Below are 26,937 nucleotides of genomic sequence, written 5' to 3'. Positions count from 1 at the left end.
CAGTTCAGGAGTCTCAGATGCTGAAGGTGAACTTCACCCAGTGTCAGTCTGAAGCTGGTAAAAGAGAGACTCCTGTTGATGAGAGACGGTCATGTTTAGTGGGTGAACAAGAGGTAACCATTTATCTTTGGGAACTTCTTTTTTTTCATTGGAGATGGCCTAAATAGTTCCTCTTCATTCAGTAGTCATCACTAATTAACAAAAGGGGTTTATGGTGCATAAAAAATGTGAAAGCTAACAAATTGACTTAACATAGTAGGCACTTTGAAAACTCTGAAGCAAGGACGTGGCATGTGGGGGATACAACTGGCGAAATCTTAAAATGTAGAACAGTGCAATCTGAGGCACAGGAGTAATTAATCTTGTTTCTTTCAAGACTATAAAAGCATAAATGGGTAGACATATCCTAATATATCAGGCATAATTTAACGAGAACTCCGGTTATTCTAAGTGTCTTTTGCAGGAGAGTATGTTGTCTAAGATTTATGGTGCATAAACAAATTCCAAGTCTGTAAGTGGATTTATTTGTGGAGTTTGAAGATGGTTGTTGTAACAAGTTTGAAGAATTGGGGCGAAATAAAACATACAAGATAAGAAACCATAATATGCTGTTTCTGGTCTTTCTATGCTTTTTACGAGCAAGCTTTGGTTTATATCCTTTCTATTCTTCCCCGTTCCATATTGCTTCCTTATATCAAAGGCCACAACATAAGATAAAAGAAGTGAGTCCTATGATAATATATCCTGCAGCAGGCCCTAAAACAACAATATTATGGTATGGCTTGGTTTAGCTTTTACTTGTCGTTTTGCATCGTCAGAAGGTTGTATTGTACTGTTGTGTAGTTATGGTGAATAATCTGTGTACCTTGTTGATTTCTATCACTATATTTATAGATGTTTTGAAATAATCATATAAGATAATCTAATGAAGTTGGGTTTTAAGTTATTTTATCTATATTTATTTGTCAGGCTCCCAGTGATAACATGAGCGCAATGAGACATGAGCTTAAAGCTTCAGATGGACAGCTAAAAAGTTTAAGCAATTTCTTTCACTCTCATATCAAGTTGAAAGGAGAACCAAGTTATGGTGACACTATTTCTTTAGTTCATGATCATCTGAAGACAAGAACATTCTGCAGGTTAATACGTCGGGAGTTTCAGGTACATCTTATTATTGCTATGTTTGTCATGACTTATTTAGTAAATGTTCTCTTTCACTGAGAGACTCTTGTGATTTCAACAGTTATGGGATGTTGACAAATTTGAGATTAAGAATGGTCATTACAACATTCTTCTCAGCTATCATGGTTACATCAGCCAAAGGTATATCCTGTTTTATTTCTTTGACTGATCTTTTCTTTTCGTATCATATATGTGCTTGTGGCTGGGTCCTGTACTTTCTTTTCTATTACAAAATGTGTAATATGTTTTCATTTTAATGATATACAGGTTTGGTGGTAATGTGGGTCCAACATCACGCATAGTCATCTCAAAAAAGTTGAACGATGCTAAGATCATGAAGGTAATGAAGTCAAGCAGTTGTTCCTATTACAAACTCTCTCCTTAATGATTTAATTTTCTTGTTCCAGGCCTTCCCGAACATCGGTTCCCTAGTTGCATTTGGTTTTGTGCTAGACTCTGAGGTCACCAAGGAAATTTTTGATTCAAGATGTTTGGCGCAAGAAACACAAGTATGTACCATTTAAGTGAATATAATTGTAGGTGCATTAATGTACAAGAGATCGTGGTACTGTATTTAGTTACTGTAGATTGTGAAATATATGAAATTATGGATGTCAGAGTGGATATATTTTAGAGTCTCCCTACCATAAGGCCTGGTTTCACAGTGGTCTATTTGATTATTCAGGTTATACGTTCACAGCTATGTAATCTGCTAGACGTGGTTGAGGAAGTGCAGCTGGCTCGATTTGAGATTGTAAATTTGATCCAGACACGCTTTCATACTCCATCTGGTGATAAATATATTTTAATCTCAACAGTTGATCTGTTACTATTACTGGCCCTCGGCATGCATAGTTATTACCTGTAACTAAAGTTTTTCTGTGATGTTGTAATTTTGCAGATGATCAGCTTGATCTGCAGCTTTGTTTCCTTAATTGTAAGAGTAGTAGAAAGGTCACGCTGTCTCTCGATATGACATGTTTGAAGAGGTACATTCCTGTACAATTCCATTAGTACTGATGATTTCATTTGCAGTTGTATCTAATTTCAAAGTTTATGCCATAAATGATTTGACTGCTTAGCTATATAACTGTCAAACCCTTTATCATGCTGTGACAATAAATCTGCAAATTTGATGGTCCTCGAAGATTTTGGGCCGTTTTTGTTGGTCACCTTGTGCCTTTCATCACTGTCATTTTACTAGGCCCGACAAAGACAATTGATTTCCATACAACACTGGACTATGCTGGTTTTACTTGAAGGTTTTGCCTGTGACTTATGAGTGCCATCATGTCCAGCTAGAAATGTTACATAATATATAGCTAATACAATGATGCACTGGAGACCTCCAGTCTCCATGTATTAACCACATATAAGGTCTCCTGAGTGCCCATCTGCTTTACAGGAAGTCCATATTGTAGAGGACTCTTTACTTTAGAAAACGAAATTGAACTAATGATTAAAATGTTCTTCGTTGCTTCCTGCATTATTGTTTTAAAATTGTCAACAATCTATGTCATGATACTACAAAATGTGCTTTATATGTCGATGTAGTTTTGACAGTAACTATTTCTTTGTTTTTGGGCAGGGGGGTTTATCCGTCAGAGATCCTTCCATATCAGATCCAGGCTTCTGAATCTGCAGCACAAGTGTTACTCCCACAGTCCCTCTTAGCTGACATAAGAGCTGCAGCTGAGGGTCTTGGATCTGGATCCGCAAGGATAATGAGGCTCTGTAAATGTATTTCCCAGGTGGTACAATCTTCGTAGTTCATACTTCATACCCTGAGTTTTTCTATTTTTCTGATCTCTTTCGGTCGGTTTGGTCACCCGTGATTTGCTAAGATGGTGCCAAAGGTGGCACCAACAAATTGTTGGACTTTTTGGATTGCTTTCCCGGCCATCCTTTTCTCTTTGGATCGTGTGGTGATCTACTTGCTCTTGTATATTTAGCTGAAGATATTTTAGTAACCCTGTAGCTGAGTCCTGTTTGTAGTTAGATTCAATCGCCGGAGCTACAGACTACTAATTTCAACCTGGTGCGCTTGATGCAAGATCTACGCGATCTGCTATTCCCATCTTTGTTGTAAGTTGGACGATTATGATCAGCTATTCAATCATCTTTTTGTTCTTGTCTGCCATAAAGTTTATTTTCCAGCACAAAATATCATTTTATTCCGTCATTTGTTTCAAACTGATGATAGCAACAAAGCATGTCCAACCCAACTGTTTGATAGGTGCACATTACGTTGCTTCTTTTCCCTGTTAGATATTTGTAGAGATATTTGCCATTTTGCCAAGATATTTTGTGAGCTTTTTTCCAAGTAGGAGATTTAGTTGGGAGAGAAATATCTTTGGTTCGCCAGAAGATTTTTTTGCTGAAACTTTGAATCCCTAGAGAAGTGACAGTCTGAGCTGTCTTTATTTGGCAGCCTACCAGGAACTAATTTTTTGGCTTGTCAGCTAGAAAAATCTTCTTTTTTTTTTGGATCCATCTTGGAAAAATCTGGGTTGAAAGTCAATGGGGTCCTTCTAGTCCCTTCTTGCTTTGCATCTTAAACATGCCTTGGTGGACTCATCTAGCCATTTAATTGGGGAATTAGGAATTCTGTGTAGAACTGAAAAGTGTGTTGGACATGAATTGCTTTTAAGGTTCTGGTGGAAAATTCCACATCGGCAATAGGCAAGTGCTCTGATTGGATAACTGTTGACGTGCGCATTGAGTTCATATACAACTCATTTCCATTTTTGGTCGGTTAGAGATAATACATTTTTTACAAATTTCTTTGCTAGATAGAATTTATATTTTAGCTATACGATATAAGAACCGAAACATAGTTGGTATTTTATGACATTTTATATCATGCTGAACCACACTAATGTGACCGAAGAAGTTCAATAGTGCTATGGAATATGAAACTGTTTGCATTGTTTAATGTGTGAGATAAGTTGTAAAAAGATTTACAGGTGAGTCTAACAACCACACTAATGTATCATGCTCGATACACTAATGTAATAAGGGTACCTCTATTTATACGTCTTATATTATAAGGGCTCTATTACGAAGAAGAATTATTGATTGAGAAAAAATAAGTTACGGTATCACATTGATAACTTTACGAGTTTAAATTCATCCCGAACATCACCTACTCGTACTCATACACTATATACATTCAGATCTTGTAACATAATAATAGTGATGATGAACTAATGATAGATTTTTGTAGAACCCAATAAAGTATGCTCTCTTCTGGTATCCTGTGGAACTTATTAGGCGGTCAACAGTTCTCCTTTTGCTCCTTTTGCTGGACTTCACACGCATACGCTGGTGTCAGTGGTTGTTTGGTGTTTTCTCATTTATCAAATATGAATGCCCAGACTGGGGAGTAGTTCCATTCTCAAAAAAAAAAAAAAGGACTGGGGGTAGTTTAGGGAGGGAAGAGTGTTATGATGGGGACACATGGCATGTTATGAGGGAGTGAGTTGGGTAAAATATCTAAGTTGGTGCAAGTGTAACTGTGTAAAGATATAGAGAAAAGGTGTGCACTTTAGAGTGAAAGTGGGGTTGGAACTCACATGTCTCATTGATCCAACTGCCGTTTTTGATTGATTGCGGTTCCACAGTTGAATATGCCTTATCTGCTTTGTTGATTGTTTGTTCTCTACAAAATACCATCTTAGCTGCACTCACTCCTAGATCTTCTATATATTCTCCACTATACTCTGTGACTCGACCCTAATCCATCGAGTCTGTCTATCATGTTAAAACACTTAAACTATGCTCGTACCAAACATCAATCGGACTAGAAATGATGGTTGATCATTCATCTCAGTTCTGTTAATGGATGACATTGTATTATTGACCGATATGATGAAATAAATTTTTGTCAACTCATCGATAAGGTCGACTAGTTATGATATGGTCTTTTCAAATTGATCAATATTAACCATTGATTTAGTTTGTCCTGGTAGAGAGATTGTTCAAAAGAAAACTTTTTTTAAAAAAAATAAAGAACTGATGCGGCTGTCTTTAAATAATTTTGATTATAGAGAAGGTTTACATCTTGAACTGTATCTATAAAAGGACGATGCGGATATTTAAAAACTGAAAAAAAAAGAAATTTTAATACACCCTTCGTCATTCATCACATCACAGATAATGAAATAACATGTGTAAGACATTGGTACCCATTGCATTTAATCCAAAAAGCCTATTGTAGTTAACAGCTAGTCTTTACTCTTTACTCTTTACTTGTGTAATGGGGTGAGAACATAACATGGAAAGAGCACTTGTAGTTTTGGGGTGGAATTATGACTTTTGGACATGATATCATTGTTATCCGCCTATAATTGTTGAATGCAAAGTCCATAATAACATAAGAGACTCTTGCACTTTTTGAGTCTTGTAGTTGATTCCAAGTTGCCTCATGTGCACGCATGAGAGGTTTTCTAGGAGTTTTAAGGATTGGATTGGTATGATTAAGCATTGGTATCGTGGCAAACTAAAGAACCCCAATGTAATTGGATTGGATGGGCGCAGCTCCATCAAAATCAAATGGAAAATCAACAATAAAAAAAAAGGAAGCAGAAATGAAGGGGCAAACTATGCTATTCCTATCCAATAGGACAATATGTCACTATTTTTTTGTTTTTTTTTTTTTGTAGAAGAATATATCACTCTATTCTCATCCGTTGTGCAATTTTTTTTAGAAGACATCCGTTGTGCATGAGAAACCTCTTAGACCAAGAGTGAAAGTAGAGTTTTTTATTTTATTTTTATAAAATAAATAAATGACTAAAATACAACAACCAACTTATTATGCGTTGAGCTGACTTCCTATTTATAAAGGGGATACCAATGTTACTAGACCAAACAATATTGTTTAGTCAAACATAGAGTTGACCATAATTTGGAATAAAAACAACAATTTATCAAATATCACGTTTTAAAAACCGTATGATGACTATTCACATTCACTTTATCTTGAAAACAAGTACTAGCGAGAATAATTAATTTCTCCGAATCTCTTTCATCCATACCGAAAGTTATTATTAAATTATTAAAATCTAATGATTTTACTATTTATCTTTGGGAGTTGAAATTTCTCTATGTGAGAATTATGAGTTGATTTTTCTTTTTAAGTAGAATTGAGAGTTGAAATTTGTAATAGCAAGTTTTTGGAATGAAGATAAACCAGGGTGACCAAAAGAACACTCAGTCACAGGCACACAGCAAGACCCTGTGGCAGCACTTTTTACCAACTTCACCTTTATTTTATTTCCCAAGGGAAAAAGGAGAAAAAGAACAAGAGATGTGAGAGTTGTACAAGTGGCTCTGTTGTCTAAAATAATAATATCATAATGAAGGAGGGACCTAGAAAAGGGAAAGGCCTAACTTTTCCTTTCACTAGGAAAAGGACATGGACCCACACAAGTAATGCACTTTTTATCAACTTTGCTGAAGTCACCATCTTTGCCATCTGACACTAAAAAAAATTATGCTTATGCTCCTCACACCACCTCAACCTCATCACTATTTTCTCACACCAAAAAAAAAAAAAAAAATACCCTCACCCTCACCCTCTTCTCTCTCTTTCTCTCCCAACCCCAACCCCAACCCCAACCCATCCTACCTATATCCAGTAGTCTTCCCCATCTCTATCCCTTTTCCCACATCTAAAAATCTAGCAAAGCTCTCCATGTTAGGGTTCCTTTTGTGGGCTTTGTAAAGTTTCAATCTTTTTTGGTTTTCTCCCAAAAATTTTGATTTATTAGTGAAACCCAAAATTCCAGACCTGTCTCTGGATCTTATCCCCTTTCTCTCTCCCTCCTGGTACGGTAAATTTTCCCTGAATGCTCTATCTGTCTGGTTGTTTTCTGTTACTACTTTTCAGGCTTTTTTCTAGTTCAAAGTTCAAAGCTTTTCTGGGTGCTGTAATAGAATTACTTGGGTTTTGCTTCGTGTGTTTGGTCTGATCCTGTTTTGCTAGATATGGTGAGAAATGGATATGTCTTTCAATTTAACCTGAGAATTGTGAAAGCTTATCTTTTTTTATAAGAGCTGTGAAGCTTATCTTTGTGATTAGTCTCTTTAATCCTGTTAGCTATATATATAGATATATGGTGTTGTTGATAGCTTGCTAATCTGTTCTTCAAAAAAGCTTATCTCTTTTGTGTTTTGGGTGATTCAAAGTTCTTCAATTCAATAGGTTTTGTCACTTTCTGCTACTCTTTTTTTTTCATTAGCTTTTCTCATGTATTCTTCTTTTTGTTTTACAACACATCCTCTCTTGTTTGAGGTTATGTTAGCTGTTGTTGTGGATCACCCTTCTTTTATTTAATCGGTAAAAACAATATCTCTCTATCAGTTTTTAATGTTACTATTTGAGATTTGACATGTTGAAGCTGAAATGATCTTGAGGTTTCCATTTTCAACCTGTTTGCTAGAAATGACATGATAACCTCCTTGTTTGGTAGATTGCCTTATCCGCAAAAGCTCCTTCTCCTAAATTTTCTATATACTAAATCTTTGTTTTTGGTGTTGATTGAAGGTTGTAGTGAGAAATAGTCTGCAGCGTAGTGGTCTCTGTCTGAGAAGCTATTTTCAGTTGGATTCATATACAGATTTACTGGAGGTTAGGTAATCGGATAAGTTTTGATTACAATAGAAGAATAGAGTTTGTTGATACTTGAAAACATGGGTTACATATGCGACTTCTGTGGGGATCAAAGGTCCATGGTGTATTGCCGGTCTGATGCTGCTTGCTTATGTTTATCATGTGACCGAAATGTGCATTCTGCTAATGCCTTGTCGAGGCGTCACTCGAGAACGCTGCTCTGCGAAAGATGCAATTCACAACCAGCATTAGTAAGATGTACAGAAGAGAGAGTGTCTCTTTGTCAGAATTGTGATTGGATGGGTCATGGTGCATCCACTTCAGCTGCTTCACACAAGAGGCAAACACTTAATTGTTACTCTGGCTGCCCATCAGCTTCTGAACTGTCGTCTATCTGGTCATTCGTGCTAGAGTTACCTTCTGCATCAGTGGGCGAATCTGCTTGCGAGCAGGAAATGGGGTTGATGAGCATCGCCGAGAACAGCACTGGTAGTGCTTGTAGCCCCCAGGAAAATAACAACAGAGAGAATACATCTGATACATTTGAAGTTAATGACGTTTGTGCCATGGATAAATCTGATGGTTTAGTTGGTTCCTCTTCGGCACCTGCACTTAACTTAGCTCCTCAGGTTGTTGATCAGATGCCTGGATCTGCAAACTCAACATTGCCGAAGGTACATTATGATTCTCAAAATTATTGCCTTAGTGGTCTGTGATCGTCTCTTGTTATCTTTTTCCCTTGATGGACCTATCATCATTTAGTTTCATTGGCATCCAATCATATCATTTGCTGTTAAGTGTGCCTTTTTATCCTTTTTAAACTATAAGCATTTAACATCACATCTTCACTGAGTTTTCCTGGTCTGCTTTCTCTATCCAAAGATGTAGCACCAACTGATTGGGATTAGCTGAAGAATTTATTTATCTCTATATCTTTGTGACTTTGTTTGAAGTTCAATTGTTACAACTTACAAGTCAATGACCTTTGCAATTTCATGTTGATAATATGCAGTTATACTGTCACGGAACCAAAGGCCCTGGGCTCTGTGAAGATGATGACCTTTATGGCGATTTTGATATGGATGAAATGGATCTAAATCTTGAAAATTATAACGAACTATTTGGTGTATCTCTGAATCACTCTGAAGAGCTTTTCAAAAATGGTGGGATTGACAGTTTGTTTGGAGCAAAGAACATGTCCAGGGCTCAGGAATTAATTGCTGCTGAGGTAATTTCATTCTCTTTTTTTCTTGCTGAAGGTGTTTGTATTTCTTGATCTGTTTTTGCTCATTTGCTAGGCCCTTGTCTTGAATTTGTCACTGTATAGCTAGATGCAGTTTCTTGGTCCAAACATGGACCGGTTCTGTTAGTTCAAAAAAATATTCAAGAGGAGTTGAATCATTTATGAATTATGACTCCGTTCGAAATGAAGTACTGTATGCCACAACCTTGAATTTTCTATATGAGAATATAAGGTGCTCTTCCCTCTATTGAAGTAGGTTTTCCACTATATGTTTGATGTGTAAAGAAGCATGATTATTCTGAACAAAGGCTTATTGTCATTTACTTTTTTTCCTTTTCTTTTTGTTTTCCATGAACATCTGTCGTGCATTCATGCTATGGTCTTTTTTATTTCTTAATATATATTGTTGTCAGTACAGTACTGCTTGAAGAGTTGAATTGACATAATTAGTATTCTTTTTTCAGGGATCATCAATTGGTCGAGTAAATGCATTGCAGCAGCCAGCATGCAGTACCGCGGCATCTGCGGATTCTGTAATGAGTACGAAAACGGAACCAATTGTTTCTTTTGTGCCAAAGCAAGCACAGTCAAACCTTTCATTTTCGGGTGTCACTGGAGAGAGTAGTGCTGGAGATTGTCAAGATTGTGGGGCTTCCTCGATGCTACTCATGGGAGAACCTCCATGGTGTCCTCCAGGCCCTGAGAATTCCTTCCAATCTGCTAACCGAAGTAATGCTGTTATGCGTTACAAGGAAAAGAAGAAGGCACGCAAGTAAGTATACTATCAGAAATATACATTTATTTCCATACAGAATACTGTACTACTTTGTGGTATAAATCTTTCATTCATTTTATCAAGTCAGCAGCATATGTGTTACAACTTGCAACAATAGTGTTATGTTGTGTTTTAAAATCTCTCCATCTTGTTGTTTCATCTGTACTTTCCTCTATCTGAACTGGTTGCATATTCACAGCACTCTTATTTGGCCATGAAAGACATGTGGATGCTCTATTGCTGTTTATGGCCTTTCTGGATCCATATTCTTATTGTTGTCTTTTCTTTTGGTAGGTTTGAGAAAAGAGTAAGGTATGCCTCTCGCAAAGCAAGAGCAGATGTAAGAAAGCGTGTAAAAGGGCGGTTTATTAAAGCTGGTGAAGCTTATGATTACGACCCTTTGAACCAGACCAGAACCAGAAGCTACTGAGTACAATTTTGACCATGCTTTTACAAACTATTTTTTTTCTATTAAATTAAGATGGTGAAACTGATTCATCTTCTCATTGTGCAGAGACTAGCTGTATGTTTGTATCATAGGAGCCTCAGTCTCATTGGGAAAGAAGGGTTGATGCAAAAAGAAAACAGAAAAAAACAGATTCCGATGCTTCACCAATAAGTGAAGGAGCAGATTTCTGATTCTACATCACCACCATAAACGATTGACGGATCATGACATTGTATAGATTGCCCGTGCCATGAAGCTATGAGATTCCATTTCCGTTTATATTTATCTGGGGCAAAGTTCATCTGTGAAATCATTCTCCAGGGAGGATCCATATTGGTCTTCCAGCCATAATTATGCTTCGTGTTGATAATCCCAGTTGTTATATTTTTTTGTCCTGCTCTGATGACATATATAATCTTTGCATTGCCAAACTTGTAGTTTGCTGGTGGGTAGAAAAGCCAGCAATTGTAGTCTTTCTTTTTGTTCATTTGACATGCACAGGATCTGTATGTATGAAGTTGAGTATTTTGAGATTGGCCCAAAACAGTTACAAGGTCAAACAATAAACCTGAAGTTGTAAATTTCTCATCTATTATGTTCTTACCTTGCAGTTTAAGGAGTATAGTTTGTACTCGATAGTTACTTATCCTTCTGTTATCAGTGTAGTATTATCACATATTTCACCTTCATTTCGGTTTTTTTTTATCAGTGTATAAGAGGATTTCATTCATTCAAATGATCAATGAAGATGATTACAAGTTTACAATCAAAGCTCAAGAAATCCTCAAGTAGGATGTGTATCTCCTGAGTCCTGCCAGATGGCCGGATTGGCAGTTCACAGGAGAGGAAATAACTTGCACATAGTCGTGGTACCAAGCCGTGGTACTGCACACTATCCTGAGCAGTTTCACACTATATCAAATGCCACAAATCAGTAGTTTGTGATCTGTATTGAGCGTCATTGCCTGCTCCAACATCCATTCTTTAAAGACACAGAAGACATGTAGACAGTGAGGATGAATTGTGGACCTGTAATGAATTGTTTTGCTGCTGGGTACCAACATCCTCATATGGACGGCTGCATCACAAACTCCTAATGACCTTCATAATCTTTGGTAGTTAGCTCGAGTTGGGAGGAGGTTTTGATACGACCTCCAAACACAAGATCTCAAGTGATTTCCTCCTGAAGAAGAGGTCAAGGCGTTAATTTTGTTCCTTCTTCCTTTTGAAAGGTGTTTTTCTCCGAGTATCTCTGTACTTTGTACTCCTTGCTATGTTTCTTTTCAAGTTTCCAAATTTTGTTGAAAATAAGGAGCAAGCAATAGAAGCAACAGAAGATATGCACAACATCTTGAAGCACTCATTTATAACAAAAAGTAATATGTTGGGGACAATTCTTAGGTAGTAGTGAACTAGTGATACAAGTATAACATTATAGTGGACAAAGTATTTGCCTAACAGAGAATCAGCATTTAGCTGTTCATGTAGTTCCACAGCACTAATCATCCTCCGAACTACTATCTTCTGACATCCTTCCAATGTCATCTTTCCCAACTTGCTCCTGTACGCAGATTGCAATGTCAATGAAAGAATCAAACCTAGTACACCGCATAAACTTGATATGAGATGTGAGGGAGAAAAGAGTAATACTTACCGGCATTTTATCCCAGTCCTTCAACTTGGAATTTGTTAGCATGAAATTATCTCGCAATGGAGCCCAGGCAGGCCCTTCATTGTCCACTGAGCCTTTAGATGTCTGAGCCTGCATGTCAATCATTTGTATTTAAAACCAGTTCAGCTTACAAGCTTTATATATGTTGACCTTCATTATTCTATAGATAATTGGGTGGTTGGACGATAATCTTATTTTGAAAAGGAACTTTAAATTCTACAGGCAATGGTGTATGTCAGAAATCTTTATCGTGGAAAACTAGAAAGTTTGCACTATCCCTTCCACCCTTCAAAAGCATCAAGGTAATACAGTTACGAGAAAAAAAGAGCATAAAAGCCCACCTTTGCAGAAGCACTAGTTTTCCCCAACTCTGAAAAGAAGGCTTCTTTCCTCCGCTTTCTTATCACTGAAAATATTTCAAAAACAATAACCAGATTAAACTCATAAAAAGAGAATATAAATAAGTTTCCACATTTTAAGCGAACATTACCACTGGAAAATTATTCAAGTCATATGAACAATGAAACAATCAAATTGTCCCAAAATGAGGGAGATTTGCAGGGCAACACAAAACATGTCATGTCCAAAAAATGATGATAAGCTAGAATCGCTTAAATCAAGTCAATATGCATAAAATGATTTCACCCAAGAAAATGCCCCGAGTAATGATCATTCTTTGGGTATAAATGACGTAATGCCACGATTCTTCTCTTAGGTGAAGTGACTCAGAGAGTAATGGGTTTGATGATTGAGTGAGTAGCAGCCTTTTAAAATGATGTCCCTGAATCTTTTCCCCAATCTACCAAACATGTTCGAGCTTACATGTAACATTTATTGGAAACAGAAAACAGCCCTGGATTTTCTATTCAAACCAAGGTTAGAGAGGGGGGTTGTATTTATGAGACCACATACATGCTCAATTCTCAATCTGAAGTGTAAAACCATTTTTCAAAGCTTTACAAACATCAGATGTCCATGAATGATGTATGAAACATAACAAGTAAATAGGGAAGAATAAGAGGCTCTTATATTTAAGTTGGGGTGGTTACAAGCATACCTTTTGCATCTTTAAACCTGGAAGGATCCAGCCCTTTCTGAGCATGTTGTGCCTTGCTAACCTGCATTAGATGCCAACAGGACATCACGATTAAATATGACAAAGCAGAAACGAATTGTACAAAGCAGAAACGAATTGTACAATACACTTCAAAATGTATATATCAATTCGAAAGCAAAGTTACAGCAACTTACAGCATTGAACAATGTGACCACTGCAAATCCAGCATTCCCATATGCAAATGTGAACTTAGTCAGTATGAGAAGAATTTGATAAAGCTAGGATATCTATACATCAGCAAGTGAAGAAAAATAAAACATACCTCCTCTAGTAGCAAGACTAATTAGAAACTTTTCATGCGGGTCAAAGTTGACAGGATTCACAACATGCCCCTTTTCTATTACCTGTAACATTGAAAAGCACTATTAAATCTTGAACATGTGACAGTGAACACATTTATATGTAATCACAAGTGAATAGAGGGTATGAATTACCAATTGTTTGTCCTTAGCCTCTCCCTTGACCTTGCGCTCAGCTTCCGCTTCAGCAAGCTTTTCTGCAATAAGCTTCTTGTTCCCTGATATTATTGGTCCCTGCAAGAAGAAAAACAAAACAAAATCCTTAAACCAAATCCTAAACAAAACAATTAGCTCCAAACTCAATCCTATCTCGCCCATACATCATCACAACTCCAACACAGCTCTAAACTAAACAATCTTAAAGAGTGCAGCTTTTATCGCTCACCAGTTCAACATCAGAACACCGCCCTGAACTAAACTAGAGATGAAACGCACATTTCTATTGCTCAGCCATGCATCATCACAACTTCAACTAAGCAATCCGATACTAGAGCACATACTCATTGCTCATGATGAAACAACAGCACCCTAAAACAGCATGAATCTAAACAAACAGACATAAGAGCTCAATCCAATGCTTCATCAGAACTTCAACACAGCTCTAATTACCAATGCTTCATCAGAACTTCAACACAGCTCTAATTACCAATGCATCTAACCACAACACCAAAAATCTAAACTTTACAACAATTTAAACACAAAATCAAATTCCATTACTCACCAACACATCGTCGGCAACACTCTTCTTGATAATGCTTTTGAAAGCCAACCTAAACGCATTACACCCCTCCGAAAGTTTCATGATTCCGGGCAGAACTTCATCGTCTTCCTCCTCATCCGAGAATCCATTCTCCGCTTCACGCCTCTCCTTTGCTTCCTTCTCTTCTCCTTCTCCTCCTTCTTCTTCTTCAGACCCACCACTCTCCTCTTTCTCCTCTTCTTCTTCCTCATCTGAATCGTACTCTCTGGCTCGTTTTCGATAAAGCTTCTTCATTTTGGGGTCAATCTTCTTGGGCTTCATGGCTCTGCTTCCGTCCGAAGCGTGCGGCATCTTCTTCGATTTCTTTCTGGCTTTGGAGCCCTTTGACTTCCCTATTCGCCTCTTGTTTGGTCCTCTTACTGCTTCTGCTAATTGGGTCTCTTCCGCCATGGCTTCTCTGCTCAGAACCAATTCAAAGGTCTCGACTTTTTGCTTGTGAAGAATGATTTCAGTACAGAGGGATATTGGGGGATAGAGTTGCTAGGGTTTTAGCTTTGGGGTGATTGGGCTCACAAAAACCCCTGACTGATGATCTAAAAGCCCAATGGTCTTTTTCCTTTGGCAATTTTCTCCAGACAAAACTATGAAGTATTGAAATCAAATTATAAAGTTGAAATCAATTTTCAGTTTTCTCACCAAGTATCATTTGGTCTAGTAGTATAAGTCTCCCCTTGTATGTGGAAGGTCATGAGTTTGACTCACAACAGACTCATTATAGTAACCTATCAATTTGTTATTTTGTATAGCAAAAATAATCTCTTTCACATTATTCGCCCAAAAAACAAGAGCATCTAAAGTAAAGAGGACTAGATTGGCGCCAGATAATACTTCGCTAACCACATATGACGATGGAGTTGATAAAACATAAAAGGACACGTGTTAATATGCAAATGAACCAAACCGTGGTTGGTTAAGACCAGCGGACCACAAGGGCATAGAGAGAGAGGGGTTGACCCTTCTCATAATTGTTGATTTAATTGAACATTGAATGTTAATTATACTATCATACTATTGTTGGGGTCATTTCTAATAGAGGCTGCTGGGATTGGTAAATTAGCTTGATCTCCTCTATTTTAGCCCTCTGAGTTCAAGGACTGAGCTCAAAGCTTCAAGAAGCTCTATGTGTGTTTTCCCCAGGTCTCCCTACAGTAACTTGTTGCGGTGGCATGCTTCGCGTGATATGTTGGCAGTAACTTGACATGGATTTGGTAGCATAACAGATGACAAAATATATGAAAGAGCTTGCAAGATGGCATAAGGCGTGGGAGCTACAAGCACATGAGTTGCAAAAGATGAGAATTTGCTATGGCTAAAGGTTTGTTGTGGGGTAATCTACTGCAGTGAGGAGAAAAAGGATCTGGTGGTGTTTGATGGGTTTAGGGTTGTTTAGAGCTTGAGAATGGTTTTGGATTGGAGACTAGGGATGCTTGGCATGTTGCTTGAAGCTTGCTTGAGAGATATGTTGCTTTGTGTTTCTGAAGTAAGTTGACCGGAGGTTGTGTTGTGTTTGCAGCAACTAAGAACCTTTATTTATAGGCTGGAGGAAGTGAATCCAATACAAGATTATGAGATCTATTGTTAAAACCACATCTAGAGAACAAGGTAATAACCATGTGGTTTAAAGGAGGTCTAGTTTGTCTCTGAAATTGGATTTGAATAGCAGATTTCTAGGAGTTGTTGTGTGGTTGTAGTCTTGGTGTTGGAATTGACAAGAGTCATAAAACTATATCTTATTGAAAAGGCTGCATGTTTTGGAAAAGCCTGTTGCAGATTAGAACTAGAATAGCTAGAATGAAGAAATTGAATGGGACTTTGTATTTGGCGTAGAAGAGAAGATAGATTACTGCGGGGTAATTGGATAACTGGGGGATAACTATTGCAGTGAAAGTATTAGGCTGTATTTGGTCTTATGGGTTTTGGTTCTCATCTTTGCATGCTCGTTAAACGATTTAGGTTGTTGAGCTTGGATTTTGGTCCCAAGTCCAAAATTGCTAACAACCAAAACCGAGAGTGAGTCTCATGTACTTCCGTTACCTTCCACACCACACCCAAACTTGTAAGCCTCAAGAGCGTGATTGTGGCTTGGGTCCACATGCGTGGCATAAATATTCGAATAAATATGTAACTTTTGTATTTCGAATGTAATTTACATGTGTATTTCTTTATTGAGCTTGGAATATCCATTGAGCATGAATATTGATTTTTTGGGTATCAACAACTATAATGACCCTCGTAACTAAGGTTAACAATCCATAATAATACTTTTTTTTTATCTTTAATTGGTTCAATTAAATGCATGATTTCATCTCTTTTTCTTTCCGGTTTGTATCAGTCTATCAGATTCTTTATCGATATTCTAATCTCATAAGGTAACTTATAACACTATATTTAATTCTTACTATTTTAACATTTTACATGGAACAATATTATGTTATTATCTTCTACTTTTTTTAGAAGAAAGTGGAACTTTATTCAATTAAAAAATATAAGTGTGGGAGAGTCAAAAATAACAATCCACTGTCTAATATGAAAGTTTGGAAATAAAAGCGTGTATGCGCTGCTCGTAACTTTTATGAAATTACATACTTATAACCAAGAGGTGCATGGAAACTCCAACCAGCGGAAAGTAAATAAATAAGTAGCGTCGTTAAAATCTTATTCGGATAAAACCATATAGGACAATACTCTGAACCAAGGTAAAAGTATCACGGACTAAAACTGCAATGAATCATTTATAACCTAAACCAACTTAGCAACATGCAAAATCAAAGACTAAAATGGACTATGATTTTTGGGTTGGATATATAAATGAGCAATTATGTTATTGAACAATTTTTTTCCGAATGTATTTACTATTTATGTCTTGTCCCTTCTAATTTAAATTTCTAGCTATGCCACTGACAGGCCACATATGGTCAGCCAAGTATTGTCCATTGATGCCAGCTAGAAATATCAAGAGAATGTCACACATCAGTCAAGCCAATGAGGCAGCATTCAGCGTAGGAGAGCATGGGGCTGGCTCCACCATTGCTCACCCACTCAGTCAGTATTCAGATCGACGTACGACTAGGTTCACGACAGTATCCCAATAAAGCCAGATTAATCTCCTACTGCAGACACACAAACCCGAAAGCCTCTCATACTTGCTAGCCACAAACTGGTAGTAGTCAGGATTCAAACTCTTAATAGCTAAAAATATCAAGAGAATGTCACACATCAGTCAAGCCAATGAGTCAGCATTCAACTTAGGAGAGCATGATGGGGCTGACTCCATCATTGCACACCTACTCAATCAGTATTCAGACTAGGTTCACGAGAGTATCCCAACAAAGTCATACTAATCTCCAACCGTAAACACACAAACTCAGAAGCCTCTCATATGTGCTAGCCACAAACTGGTAGGAGTCAGAACTTGAACTCTTAACATGAGTGTTACATGCTAAGCATCTCAATTAACTTTACCACACAAGGTAATTTTTTAATTCTAATTTTAGAACAAGTGACACTTGATAAGCTAAACAATTTAATAAAGTGAATAATATATATTTCACACGTCCCTATAATACCATACGAAAATTCAAACATTCGTATTAAAAATACAAGAAATTTGTCGGAAATTTTATATTTACTTGACCAAAAATTAGTAAGTTAACTCAAACACCTTTAGTCAACATTAGCTTAGCTACTTCCCATAATCCCACTCATTTAACAATCTGATGATTGAGGCGGAGTAGATGAATGCCATTGCCAATAGGCATCAAGTAGCAAAGTAAGATGAAACTGACATTGAGACAACAGGGAATGAAACACAGAATGCAACAAATAACAAGACGTAGGGGTTCGTTTGCTGCTTTCTTCTCTCAATTCTTCTGCTGATGAATTGAATCATATGATATGCCACAAAACAAAACAAGGTAATATATGGACAAATTAGGTCTGAGAATAGAGACGGAATAGCACGTGATATTCACCTGATTACCATATCATGATCCTCATGCAGCTTGCTACCAAACAAGCCGCGTGGTTGGAGTAATTATGATGTGCGTCTCTTATCCTTTTTGTTCTTTTTGGTTTGATTAATTGTAAAAACAACAATTTTAACAAGAATTTGGACAGTTTTAAGAAAAAGATGAACTTCAAGATCTTTTCCAAAGACATCATATCTCCTTTCTTTCATTTACATTTCAGTTATCGACACTTTCAACATTTTGGACCTGTTCTAAATAATCTTCTAATTAATATATGTTACATGATCGACGCATCTTGTTGTTATGTTTCACCAAACTATGGTGAAGCTAGTAGACGATGATGATGATCGTAATAATCTTCAAGTCAATGAAGTTTATTCGTTCTTTGAAATAACAAATACTGATGCATGCATTGGTATATTTTGCCGCACAATATGCCATATAATATAGTCATGGATATCTGCCGAAAAGATTTCACTCACATGCAAGAGAATATAAACAACGTACCTCGAGAGAGCTAGATAGTTATTCCAGGTGATGATGTGCCGAATTTAAAGAATACGTATGCAAACATATATGCATCGGTATGCATCAGAGTTCGTTGGAGGAGAGAAAGAGACACCCAGCAGAATCTCCGGCTTCCACTTCTTTTATCGGATACAAATTTACTCTCCATCCTTACTTTTCCACCTTCATCTTCACCCACCTAGATACATGACACATGTCCTATTTTATTTAACTCATCTAACCATAATTAACAATATAAATCTAAAATTATTTATTTAATTTAAATTTATGACATTAGGCATTTGCTTTTAAGGGTTAGGGTTTGGGGTTTAAGATTTAGAGTTTAGGGTTTAAGATTTGGGGTTTAGGGTTTTAGAGTTTTAGAGTTTACTTAATTATATCTAATCATGTTGAAAGAATAAGCTCTAAACTCAAAAATTGAAACCCCAAACTCCTAACCCTAAATCTCAAACCCGAAATAATCTTATATATTTAAATTAAATAAATAATTTTAGATTTATATTGTTAACCATGGTTAGATGAGTTAAATAAAATGAGATATGTTATGCATCTAAACAGGTGGGATGAAAATGAGGAAATAAAGTGAGGAGCACATCTGTATCCTCTTTTATCGATGACATATATACGGATCAGGACAAGTTTATCGGTGACGACATCATCATCAGCGCGCAGCAGCAAATACTCTCTCTCTCTCTCTCTCTGTGTGGCTGCAGGGCTTTAACGTGTTCGATCTATGATTCATTTCACCGCTAGCTGCATATGTTTCCAGATTTGATGAGGATGGAACACGCAGGCTAGAGTGCAAGGGCATGTGATACTCCATGTCCATTTCTGTGCAGCAGCCAACAGGCCATTACAATTCCATCTGTGTCAGCCATCAATAGTTGAGAGAGACTGTCTCTTTGTCCATGCATGTCCGTTTAGTTCATCAACACTCTTCTTCGGTCTAAGTTCAATTCATCCATCACCGTATAATACCCACCATGGATATTACGTACGTTGTTATAACTTATTTCAGTACTAGCTAGCTAGCTAGTAGTTAAATTTTGATTTACCCAAAGAGCCTATACAGTACAAGTTCATCCATTTAGTACAGTAGTTACATACCTCCTGTAGGTTTTACTTCTTGTCCAAGGAATATGCCTGCCACACCAAGAAAATAAAAAAGCAAACAAATGATTTGGTTAGTCGATCAGTAAATGCATGAAGTCGATCTGTAATCAGAATTCTAGTCTTTTTAAGGAGTCCAACAATACTGAGACTTTGTATGAATGTACAATGAGAATATATAGGAAGAGATTATATTGCGTCAGTCTGTGGTATATATTGTGTACATCATTCTTATATTTCGAAAATAATTTTTTTTTTCTTATTAACTTGGCAACAAACTTAAACCAAGAACTCTCATTAATCCGAAGGCATACTATAACAAAACCCAGCAACCGGGTAGGAAAAGCAAAAGCAAACAAATCTCAATTAGTCATCAACTTAAAGGCTTTCATTAAAAGGACTCCCCAATTATAAAAAAGAAAAAAGAAAAACAAAAGGCCAGCCAAGAGCCAAACCCATATGCAACAACAACTCAACAAGATTTATACGCAACAGAAACCAAATTAGGACCAATATTGCTCACACCAGGAGATCTGCCTGATCGAACCACCCACTTGCAACCAATCGAGCTAGAGACAATAGACAGTTAGACGCCATGCATGCACCACCGGTAGCGGCGTGATTGTGCACAACTTTTCAGAATTACCATCATATATACCAGTGTTAAGGCTCCAGAGTCGCTGATAGCGAATGATGGGGTTTCCTCTCATGCTCATACGACTCTTCTGCTCGTATTTTTTTTTTTTTTGTGTTGGGCGCCTAAGAGCGAGGCTTCTTGTTGTAATTTATTTTACTTTAAAAAAAATTTACTCAATCTAATTAGTTTAAATTATCTTAATATGTCACGAGTTATTCGTTAAACTAATACAGTAAAATAAATTTCATCAAGAGCGATCAATTCATCAAAAGACACTGAATGTTGATCAGAAACATATGTAGACAACAAGATTTTGATGTGGCAGGTGGTCTTTCATATTTTTGATATACTCCATTCTAGCTAGGTCAGTCACGGTGCAATGATACCAATCAAGGACAATTTGTCATTCTCGTGGAAGATTCCATCAAGGAACTATACAACAAATGTAAATACGTACAATATAATACCTTATCTTCCTCTTTCATTTGTAACCAAAATAGAAAATAAAAAGAATCTATGAGATGTGAAAGAAGGTTCATATAGAAATGTTCCAAGGGTCGTTCATCAATATTCCAAACACTTCTTCTTTGCCACCTGTACTACGGGGGCCTGATGATTGGGGGGCACTCCATTGGTCCACCGTCATGTCGTTTTGGTGGTGCTCTCCTCACGTTAAACGACACGTTTTACGTCAAACAACACGTAGGCAGAAGCTTCTAAAGGGGGTTCACTAGCACAGAAGCAAATGAAGACACATGTACACTTATCTACACAGTGACATTGTTCAAATGGGACATGTATTCTGAAGTGACATTAGGGGCAGAGTGACATGTAATTGAAATATGTGACACCTGTATATGTAGTACATGGGAGGTTTTGTGTAGTACATGAGAGCATATATAGAAGGTATGGACTAGGGAGTATGTTACCAATTACTTCATATAGCTAAAAAATGTTGACACATGTAAATACAACATTTTGATGAGACCCTAGATAATTTTGAATATCTTTTAGACTTTTACTTGTTTTCAATGCAAAAATGAACTAGAATTCTGGATATCACACTGAATAAGAAATATATTAATCGGCTAAAAACAGAGTAAACGACTCATATGCTTATACAAAACGTTCATGCCTAGCTGATTTTATAGACATTGAACTCGTAATGTAGTACGAAAAAAAAATAACACTTTTTATAAGAAGAGCAATACATATGAGAAAATCTCATTATGTTTCTAAATGATCCAACATTTTGAGGAGCAATACAATATAATGATTCAAAAAAGGTATAAGAATTGTAGATTTTCACTAGTGCATAAAAGATTATCATAAAATTGTGTTACTATCCACACTCACTAGTGCACCTAAATTATCTATCCACACTCATTTTCTTGTTTTTTATTCTTCATACTAGTTTGTAAGAGCATATTCAATAGCTTCTCTATAAGAGCAAGTTTTTCTCAATTTTCATGATATTGGTCATAAGATGTTATTGAAATGACTGTTTTGTCATGTATTTGTTGCTTAGTTATGATTTCCCATCCAGCCCTACATACAAAAACTTCACACTTATTGAGTCGGCCGCTGCTCTTTCTTACATACTCTCCACGGCTCGGCACAACATTTACTTATAATTAATGCTAAACTTACATCTATGGATCTACCTCTTTGTGAAATAAAATGAAACAAAAGGATCTTATTTTGGAGAGGGTTACAATGTTACATCATGGTATGCTAAATATTTGTCATACTTGGTAGGTAATTAAAATTTGCACACAAAAGTCGTGTGAAAATGGAAAAGAAGTTGAAGCATCTGAGCTAAATGAAGCAAAACAGAGGGTCCCTACTGAGTCTACTCTCTTCTGTTCAGATGAAAAAGGAGGTGTTGATATAAAGTAACCATGGTTAATGAATAACAGAGTCCGCAAAAGACGGAAGTCTAACCATGGTTAGAAAACTTGGGTTAGTTGCCCCGTATATCAGGCATTGATGCTTTGCTCTATATATAGAAAGAAATAGATGTGCAGAGAGCAGCCATTGTCAAACCAAACACATGTTTCTGTGCTCTGTGGTTCTAAACCAAACAACTGCCTGAATTCAAAGAACTTGTTCTGAGTTTCTCTCTGAACTCTAAACCTCACTTTGTGTAAGTATCTCTTAATCAGCTACAGTTCAATCTATAGCCTTTATTCCTGCTTCTTTGTTCATCTATGCTTTCTGGGTCCTTTTTTGAGTTTCAATGTGGTAAAGAAAAAAGGCAAAATCTTTGCCTCAAGTTTTGATTTTGATGGATGATATGAATAATGCTAGATCTTAATTCATTTTGTTGGGGTGCAGGAAATTGGGTTTTGTATTGGGATCATGTTGATTCAGCATTTCTTTCTTCTTATCTTTCAATTGATATTGATCTTCTTTCTTGACCATGTTAGTTTGCATCAAGATCACAGTTTTGGTAGATCTTGATGTTAAATAAAGCTTTTTCAATAGTTTTATCTACATCTATCCAACTTTGGCATTGCTTAAATTTGAAGGTTTCAGAATTTGGATCCATTGTTATTTGTCCATGACTCTGTTTTTGTGCTTCTTGCAAAGTTTTATTTGCTGTGGTGAGTTTGAAGGAATATAGGTTCTGCTTTTTAAAGCCTAGGAGTAGGCTATGCAGGCTATAGCCTTTACCAATCCCAAGTAACCTGTATTTTATAATTTCATTTCTCTATTAAGATGTGCACATTAAGAAAGGAGGAGTTCTAAGAGAAGAAATATATTGATTGCTGTTGTGCTTCATTGATATGATTTCCCTCTTATTTTATGGTTTCTGCTTCAGATCGGTTTTCTTATACTTTTCATAGACCCTTTCTTGCATATTCATGATCTTCATAGCCGTAGTTTGTGTTCCATACGAATTATATGATGCATTTCTTTTATTCTTAAAGCCTGTATGGCTGTATGCTTAATCCTCTTCTTTACAATTGTATAATTTATTATTCGTTGTATGAAGTTCTAATTTCTGCTCTTTACTGCATTGCAGCTCTGTTAGCAAGAAGAAAACGGGGACATTTCATCTTTTTGTGACTCAACTCCTGCTCATCAAATTGATATTGGGCTTTCTAGTTGCCAAAATACAACTATCTTTTACAAATTGGAGTCCCTTAGAACTTGTGCATCTGCTTAAATGGGTCTCTCAAGTCTCCCAGCTCCATCAGAAGGATTTATGTGTGTGATTTTGGTAAACACAGCTCTTTCGGTTTCAATCATCAAGGGCCTAGTGAGATCCATCCTCCGAATAGTTGGAATACGCCTCTCATCTTCATCCTCAGCCTCACCGTCTTCACCCCCATCAGAGGAATACATTGAAGACCCCTCAGAAACATTCGAGCTCCATCTTTCTTCCTCAGGCAGTTACATTGAGGAGATCAGGAGCCGCATCCCAGCCGTTCGGTTTGATAGCGTGTGTAACCTCAAGACAGAGCACGACTGCTCTGTTTGCCTAAGTGAGTTCCAACCAGAATCCGAGATAAACCACTTGACTTGTGGCCATGTTTTCCATCAAGATTGCTTGGAGAAGTGGTTGAACTACTGGAACATTACATGCCCTCTTTGTAGGACTCCTTTAATGCCTGTGGAGGAGACCTCCTGCTTTTGGTGAACAATTTACCACATGCAAGTCATTGAGACTTCATGTATAGTATTTAGTGTACAGGTTTTTCTTTACAAGAATGCATCAGCTGGCCAAAGTGTTTGTTATGCCTGTGTGGGAGGTAAAACTGTGATAATGTGTTGATGTATCTTAATCTCTTGACCAAAAGTTTTACTGCTGTATATATTATGAAGAATCTTACACGTCTACTTTCATCTTTATGTTCAGTGAGCTTTCAGAGTTCTATTTGTATCATGATGTAGTGTGTCAAATCAAAATCTATGCAGACATATATGGTATCAAGTATTAACAATGCCTAAGCTAGCAAACAGTGTGTTAGATAAAGAAAACCCGACCATTTGGTGTTTTCTTATATATGGTTATGGTTGCTGTCTTCATAAGGTATATCTTGAATTGCTCATTGTATTGTATTGGAGAAATGTAGCACTGTCGGATGAGGCATCGAGTTGTTAAAAGCATCGAGGGGATTCTTCCTCATACTTTGAACAATGGCGTAAAGCCATAAACAAGAAGAAGCTGAAGCTATCCAATCTGATGCCAAATTTGGAGTTTAAAAGTATGCCAAAACAGAATTAAGCTATTTGTTTGTTAAATTCAAATTGATGAGTTTAAAAGTTGAACATACGTATCTATCTCAATCTGTTTTGAGTTTGGACGATATGGAGTCTAAAAAGTACTATGTTTGGTTGAACGCATTTTAACTTAAATTGATTAAAATCTCAATCAATTTGTTCTCTGATTCGCTAAGTTTGTGAATCATGATTTATCATAGTCTCAACTCTTTTTATGCAGTTCTTTTAACTTACAAACCAAAAATCAGGCTTCTTATAGAGCATCTTCAAATGGGGAATCTGTTGGAATTGGAGAAGAAAAATTGCTTGAAGCATTAAAAGTGTTTCCCCATTATGAGAGAAATTTTAAAGAAACTGTCAGACAAATCTGAAGCTAAATCATCCAACCAAACCATATAACCCATAAACCCTTTTGTTTTGATACTCTTCATGTTTACGACTCTTCTAATATGATGATGATTCAAAAGCGCGTGTAGTACAATTTTACTAAAATAAACAAAAACCAAGACCACCATATTTAAATCGAGCAAAATTTCACTCACCCTTGCCTTTTCCATTAAGAACTCCAGTCACTCACGGTGTCCTCATCAAAAAATTTAACTAACAATTTCTCAAAAGAAAAAAGAAGAAGAAGAAAGAAACTCACACGCTCACAGCCTCACACGTGTGAGCGGTGGTACAAGGCGCCAAGCCAAACACACACACCAGTTAAACTGCAGACCAATACATTGATGCACTCTATCTTCTTCTTCTTCCCCTTCTTCTTCTTCTCCCAAATTCCATTATATCCAATATCCCAACTTCCCAAAGTTGAAGCCCCCAAATGACGAAACTGTCCCTGCCTGCACTCCTTATTTACCAACCTTGTGCTTCACTATTCTGAGCTGCAATGGAGGCCGCGCGGCTCATGGACATTCCCGAACCTCATACTTGTCCTCGGCGCCACCGCACCCACTTCTCCTCTTCGCTCGGCGTTAGGTTTCTACCGCCGTAAGTGCCACAAACCCATTTGCTATAGAAAGCTCTTATTTTTATAGGTTGCTCATGAATTGAGATATGTACACACCCAAAGTTTGTGTCTTTATGGAGTTTTTGTGGTTTAGACTATGTTTTATAGCTACCCAAATCAGTATTTGGTGTTTTTATGTAGCAAATGTTATGAAAGTCCGAGTTTTTAGTGGAGTTGGGTAGTGTTAATTTTCTGGGGTTGCTCAACTGGAAGATATATGTGTTGAAATTTAAATATAAAACCAAGAATGTAACTGCAATGTAGATCCTGTTTTGTTGTGGATTGCAGCATGAACTTGATATCGCACTGACTTGCTTAGGCATTGCATTGAATTCGAAACCACTTTTGTCACGACAGTGTGCCAAAAAATGTTAAGATGGAGTGCTCAACATGTCGTTAGTTTCGTATATGAATGGTGGAACTGATGGTTTGAATTTGATGTAACTGAATCGAATCCCTGGATTAGTTATGTTAAGAAGTCTTCCTACTCTTTCTCTCTCTCTCTCTCTCTCTATTTTAGTAACTTGACTGGATTGTTGTATCAAAGCAGGTACATATACCATCACATACCCCTTGGAAATGTGTTCAAATTCTCTCTTTGCACAGCGAAGCAATGTTCCATGCAGAGAGCCCCTATAAAGTCCATGGAGAAAGGTAACCACTACTCCAGATTAATATGTTCTAATCTAAATTCCTTTTTACCAATTTCTACCTCTTATGAGGGGAAGTTTGACTCCCCCCCCCCCCCTACTATATATATTATATTATATGTGAAACTAACATAATGAATCTTTCTGTAGCGTTGGCTTGCGTAACTATGATATCTGTGTTTCATATGATGATCCTTAAAAGTGATTAAACTTTCGCATCATCCCCTTAAATAATTTATTTCTTACACATTCTGGTTTTTCAGGAAAGTCAAATACTTCTCTTAAAGGAATGTGCAAAATAGTTTGGACAATCGAGGCTGATCTGGAAGCTGGTCAGTTTTTGTACTTAACTGGAGACCTTTCAGCTCTTGGCTCCTGGGAACCAGGGATCGCTATACCAATGTCTCATACAGAACATACAAACTTATGGCAGGCTGAACTCGAGGTAATTTTGCCTGGCTGCACATGATTATGTTGGTGAGTGAAGCATGAGATTTTTACATTGTGGAAGAGATCTCCCCTCGGTCTTTTCTGTTTCTAAGACATCCCCTTATAAACTATATACTAAATTTCCATTATGGTGTCAAACTCAAAACATATTGGACTTCCATAATTTCTGGATATTTTAAGCGCTCTAAACCCTAAACAACAAAATTGTACTATTGCTCTTAATATATAACCTAAGTACAAGAG

At 36.9% G+C, this 26,937-nt stretch overlaps 5 protein-coding genes across 5 annotated transcripts in view; 4 read left to right on the top strand and 1 right to left on the bottom strand.

Annotated features, from left to right (window-relative positions):
• Position 1: 1 nt before the first annotated feature.
• On the top strand, positions 2–3,121 carry LOC101314393. Its single transcript, XM_004303539.1, has 8 exons — positions 2–113; positions 970–1,161; positions 1,244–1,323; positions 1,450–1,522; positions 1,590–1,691; positions 1,868–1,973; positions 2,084–2,171; positions 2,771–3,121. The coding sequence occupies exons 1-8, from the start codon at positions 18–20 to the stop codon at positions 2,949–2,951; spliced, it is 918 nt and encodes a 305-aa protein (XP_004303587.1). The 5' UTR covers positions 2–17; the 3' UTR covers positions 2,952–3,121.
• A 3,572-nt stretch (positions 3,122–6,693) lies between these two features.
• Positions 6,694–10,908, top strand: LOC101314106 (zinc finger protein CONSTANS-LIKE 9-like). The gene is made up of 6 exons (XM_004303538.1): positions 6,694–7,014; positions 7,733–8,472; positions 8,811–9,026; positions 9,506–9,813; positions 10,111–10,246; positions 10,331–10,908. Exons 2-5 carry the CDS (start codon positions 7,879–7,881, stop codon positions 10,244–10,246), a joined length of 1,254 nt encoding a protein of 417 aa, XP_004303586.1. The 5' UTR covers positions 6,694–7,014; positions 7,733–7,878; the 3' UTR covers positions 10,331–10,908.
• A 412-nt stretch (positions 10,909–11,320) lies between these two features.
• On the bottom strand, positions 11,321–14,569 carry LOC101313819. The gene is made up of 8 exons (XM_004303537.1): positions 14,074–14,569; positions 13,488–13,586; positions 13,316–13,397; positions 13,188–13,207; positions 12,994–13,054; positions 12,278–12,342; positions 11,919–12,026; positions 11,321–11,825 (listed from the first exon to the last, which is right to left on the bottom strand). Exons 1-8 carry the CDS (start codon positions 14,500–14,502, stop codon positions 11,763–11,765), a joined length of 927 nt encoding a protein of 308 aa, XP_004303585.1. The 5' UTR covers positions 14,503–14,569; the 3' UTR covers positions 11,321–11,762.
• Positions 14,570–22,360: 7,791 nt separating this feature from the next.
• On the top strand, positions 22,361–24,303 carry LOC101313531 (E3 ubiquitin-protein ligase RHA1B-like). Its single transcript, XM_004303536.1, has 2 exons — positions 22,361–22,501; positions 23,384–24,303. The coding sequence occupies exon 2, from the start codon at positions 23,528–23,530 to the stop codon at positions 23,999–24,001; it is 474 nt and encodes a 157-aa protein (XP_004303584.1). The 5' UTR covers positions 22,361–22,501; positions 23,384–23,527; the 3' UTR covers positions 24,002–24,303.
• Positions 24,304–26,238: 1,935 nt separating this feature from the next.
• Positions 26,239–26,937, top strand: part of LOC101311406 — a 6,656-nt gene continuing 5,957 nt past the window's right edge. The window contains exons 1-2 of the mRNA XM_004305636.1: positions 26,239–26,248; positions 26,508–26,689. Of these exons, the coding sequence (XP_004305684.1) occupies positions 26,239–26,248; positions 26,508–26,689 (192 nt within the window). The remainder of the gene's footprint in view (positions 26,249–26,507; positions 26,690–26,937) is intronic.

The sequence above is a fragment of the Fragaria vesca genome, linkage group LG6 (assembly GCF_000184155.1).
Source record: "Fragaria vesca subsp. vesca linkage group LG6, FraVesHawaii_1.0, whole genome shotgun sequence".
NCBI classification, from domain to species: domain Eukaryota; kingdom Viridiplantae; phylum Streptophyta; class Magnoliopsida; order Rosales; family Rosaceae; genus Fragaria; species Fragaria vesca.
This window is presented reverse-complemented; position numbering and strand designations above follow the sequence as displayed.

Coding starts and splice junctions, on each gene's coding strand:
- LOC101314106 (XM_004303538.1), top strand. CDS start 7,879: ATGGGTTACATATGCGACTTCTGTGGGGATCAAAGGTCCATGGTGTAT. Junction 8,473..8,810: donor CAAACTCAACATTGCCGAAG/GTACATTATGAT, acceptor GATAATATGCAG/TTATACTGTCACGGAACCAA. Junction 9,814..10,110: donor GAAAAGAAGAAGGCACGCAA/GTAAGTATACTA, acceptor TTCTTTTGGTAG/GTTTGAGAAAAGAGTAAGGT.
- LOC101313819 (XM_004303537.1), bottom strand. CDS start 14,502: ATGGCGGAAGAGACCCAATTAGCAGAAGCAGTAAGAGGACCAAACAAG. Junction 13,055..13,187: donor TGGTCACATTGTTCAATGCT/GTAAGTTGCTGT, acceptor CATCTAATGCAG/GTTAGCAAGGCACAACATGC. Junction 11,826..11,918: donor AGGACTGGGATAAAATGCCG/GTAAGTATTACT, acceptor ATCTGCGTACAG/GAGCAAGTTGGGAAAGATGA.
- LOC101314393 (XM_004303539.1), top strand. CDS start 18: ATGCTGAAGGTGAACTTCACCCAGTGTCAGTCTGAAGCTGGTAAAAGA. Junction 114..969: donor GTTTAGTGGGTGAACAAGAG/GTAACCATTTAT, acceptor TTTATTTGTCAG/GCTCCCAGTGATAACATGAG. Junction 1,324..1,449: donor CATGGTTACATCAGCCAAAG/GTATATCCTGTT, acceptor AATGATATACAG/GTTTGGTGGTAATGTGGGTC.
- LOC101313531 (XM_004303536.1), top strand. CDS start 23,528: ATGGGTCTCTCAAGTCTCCCAGCTCCATCAGAAGGATTTATGTGTGTG.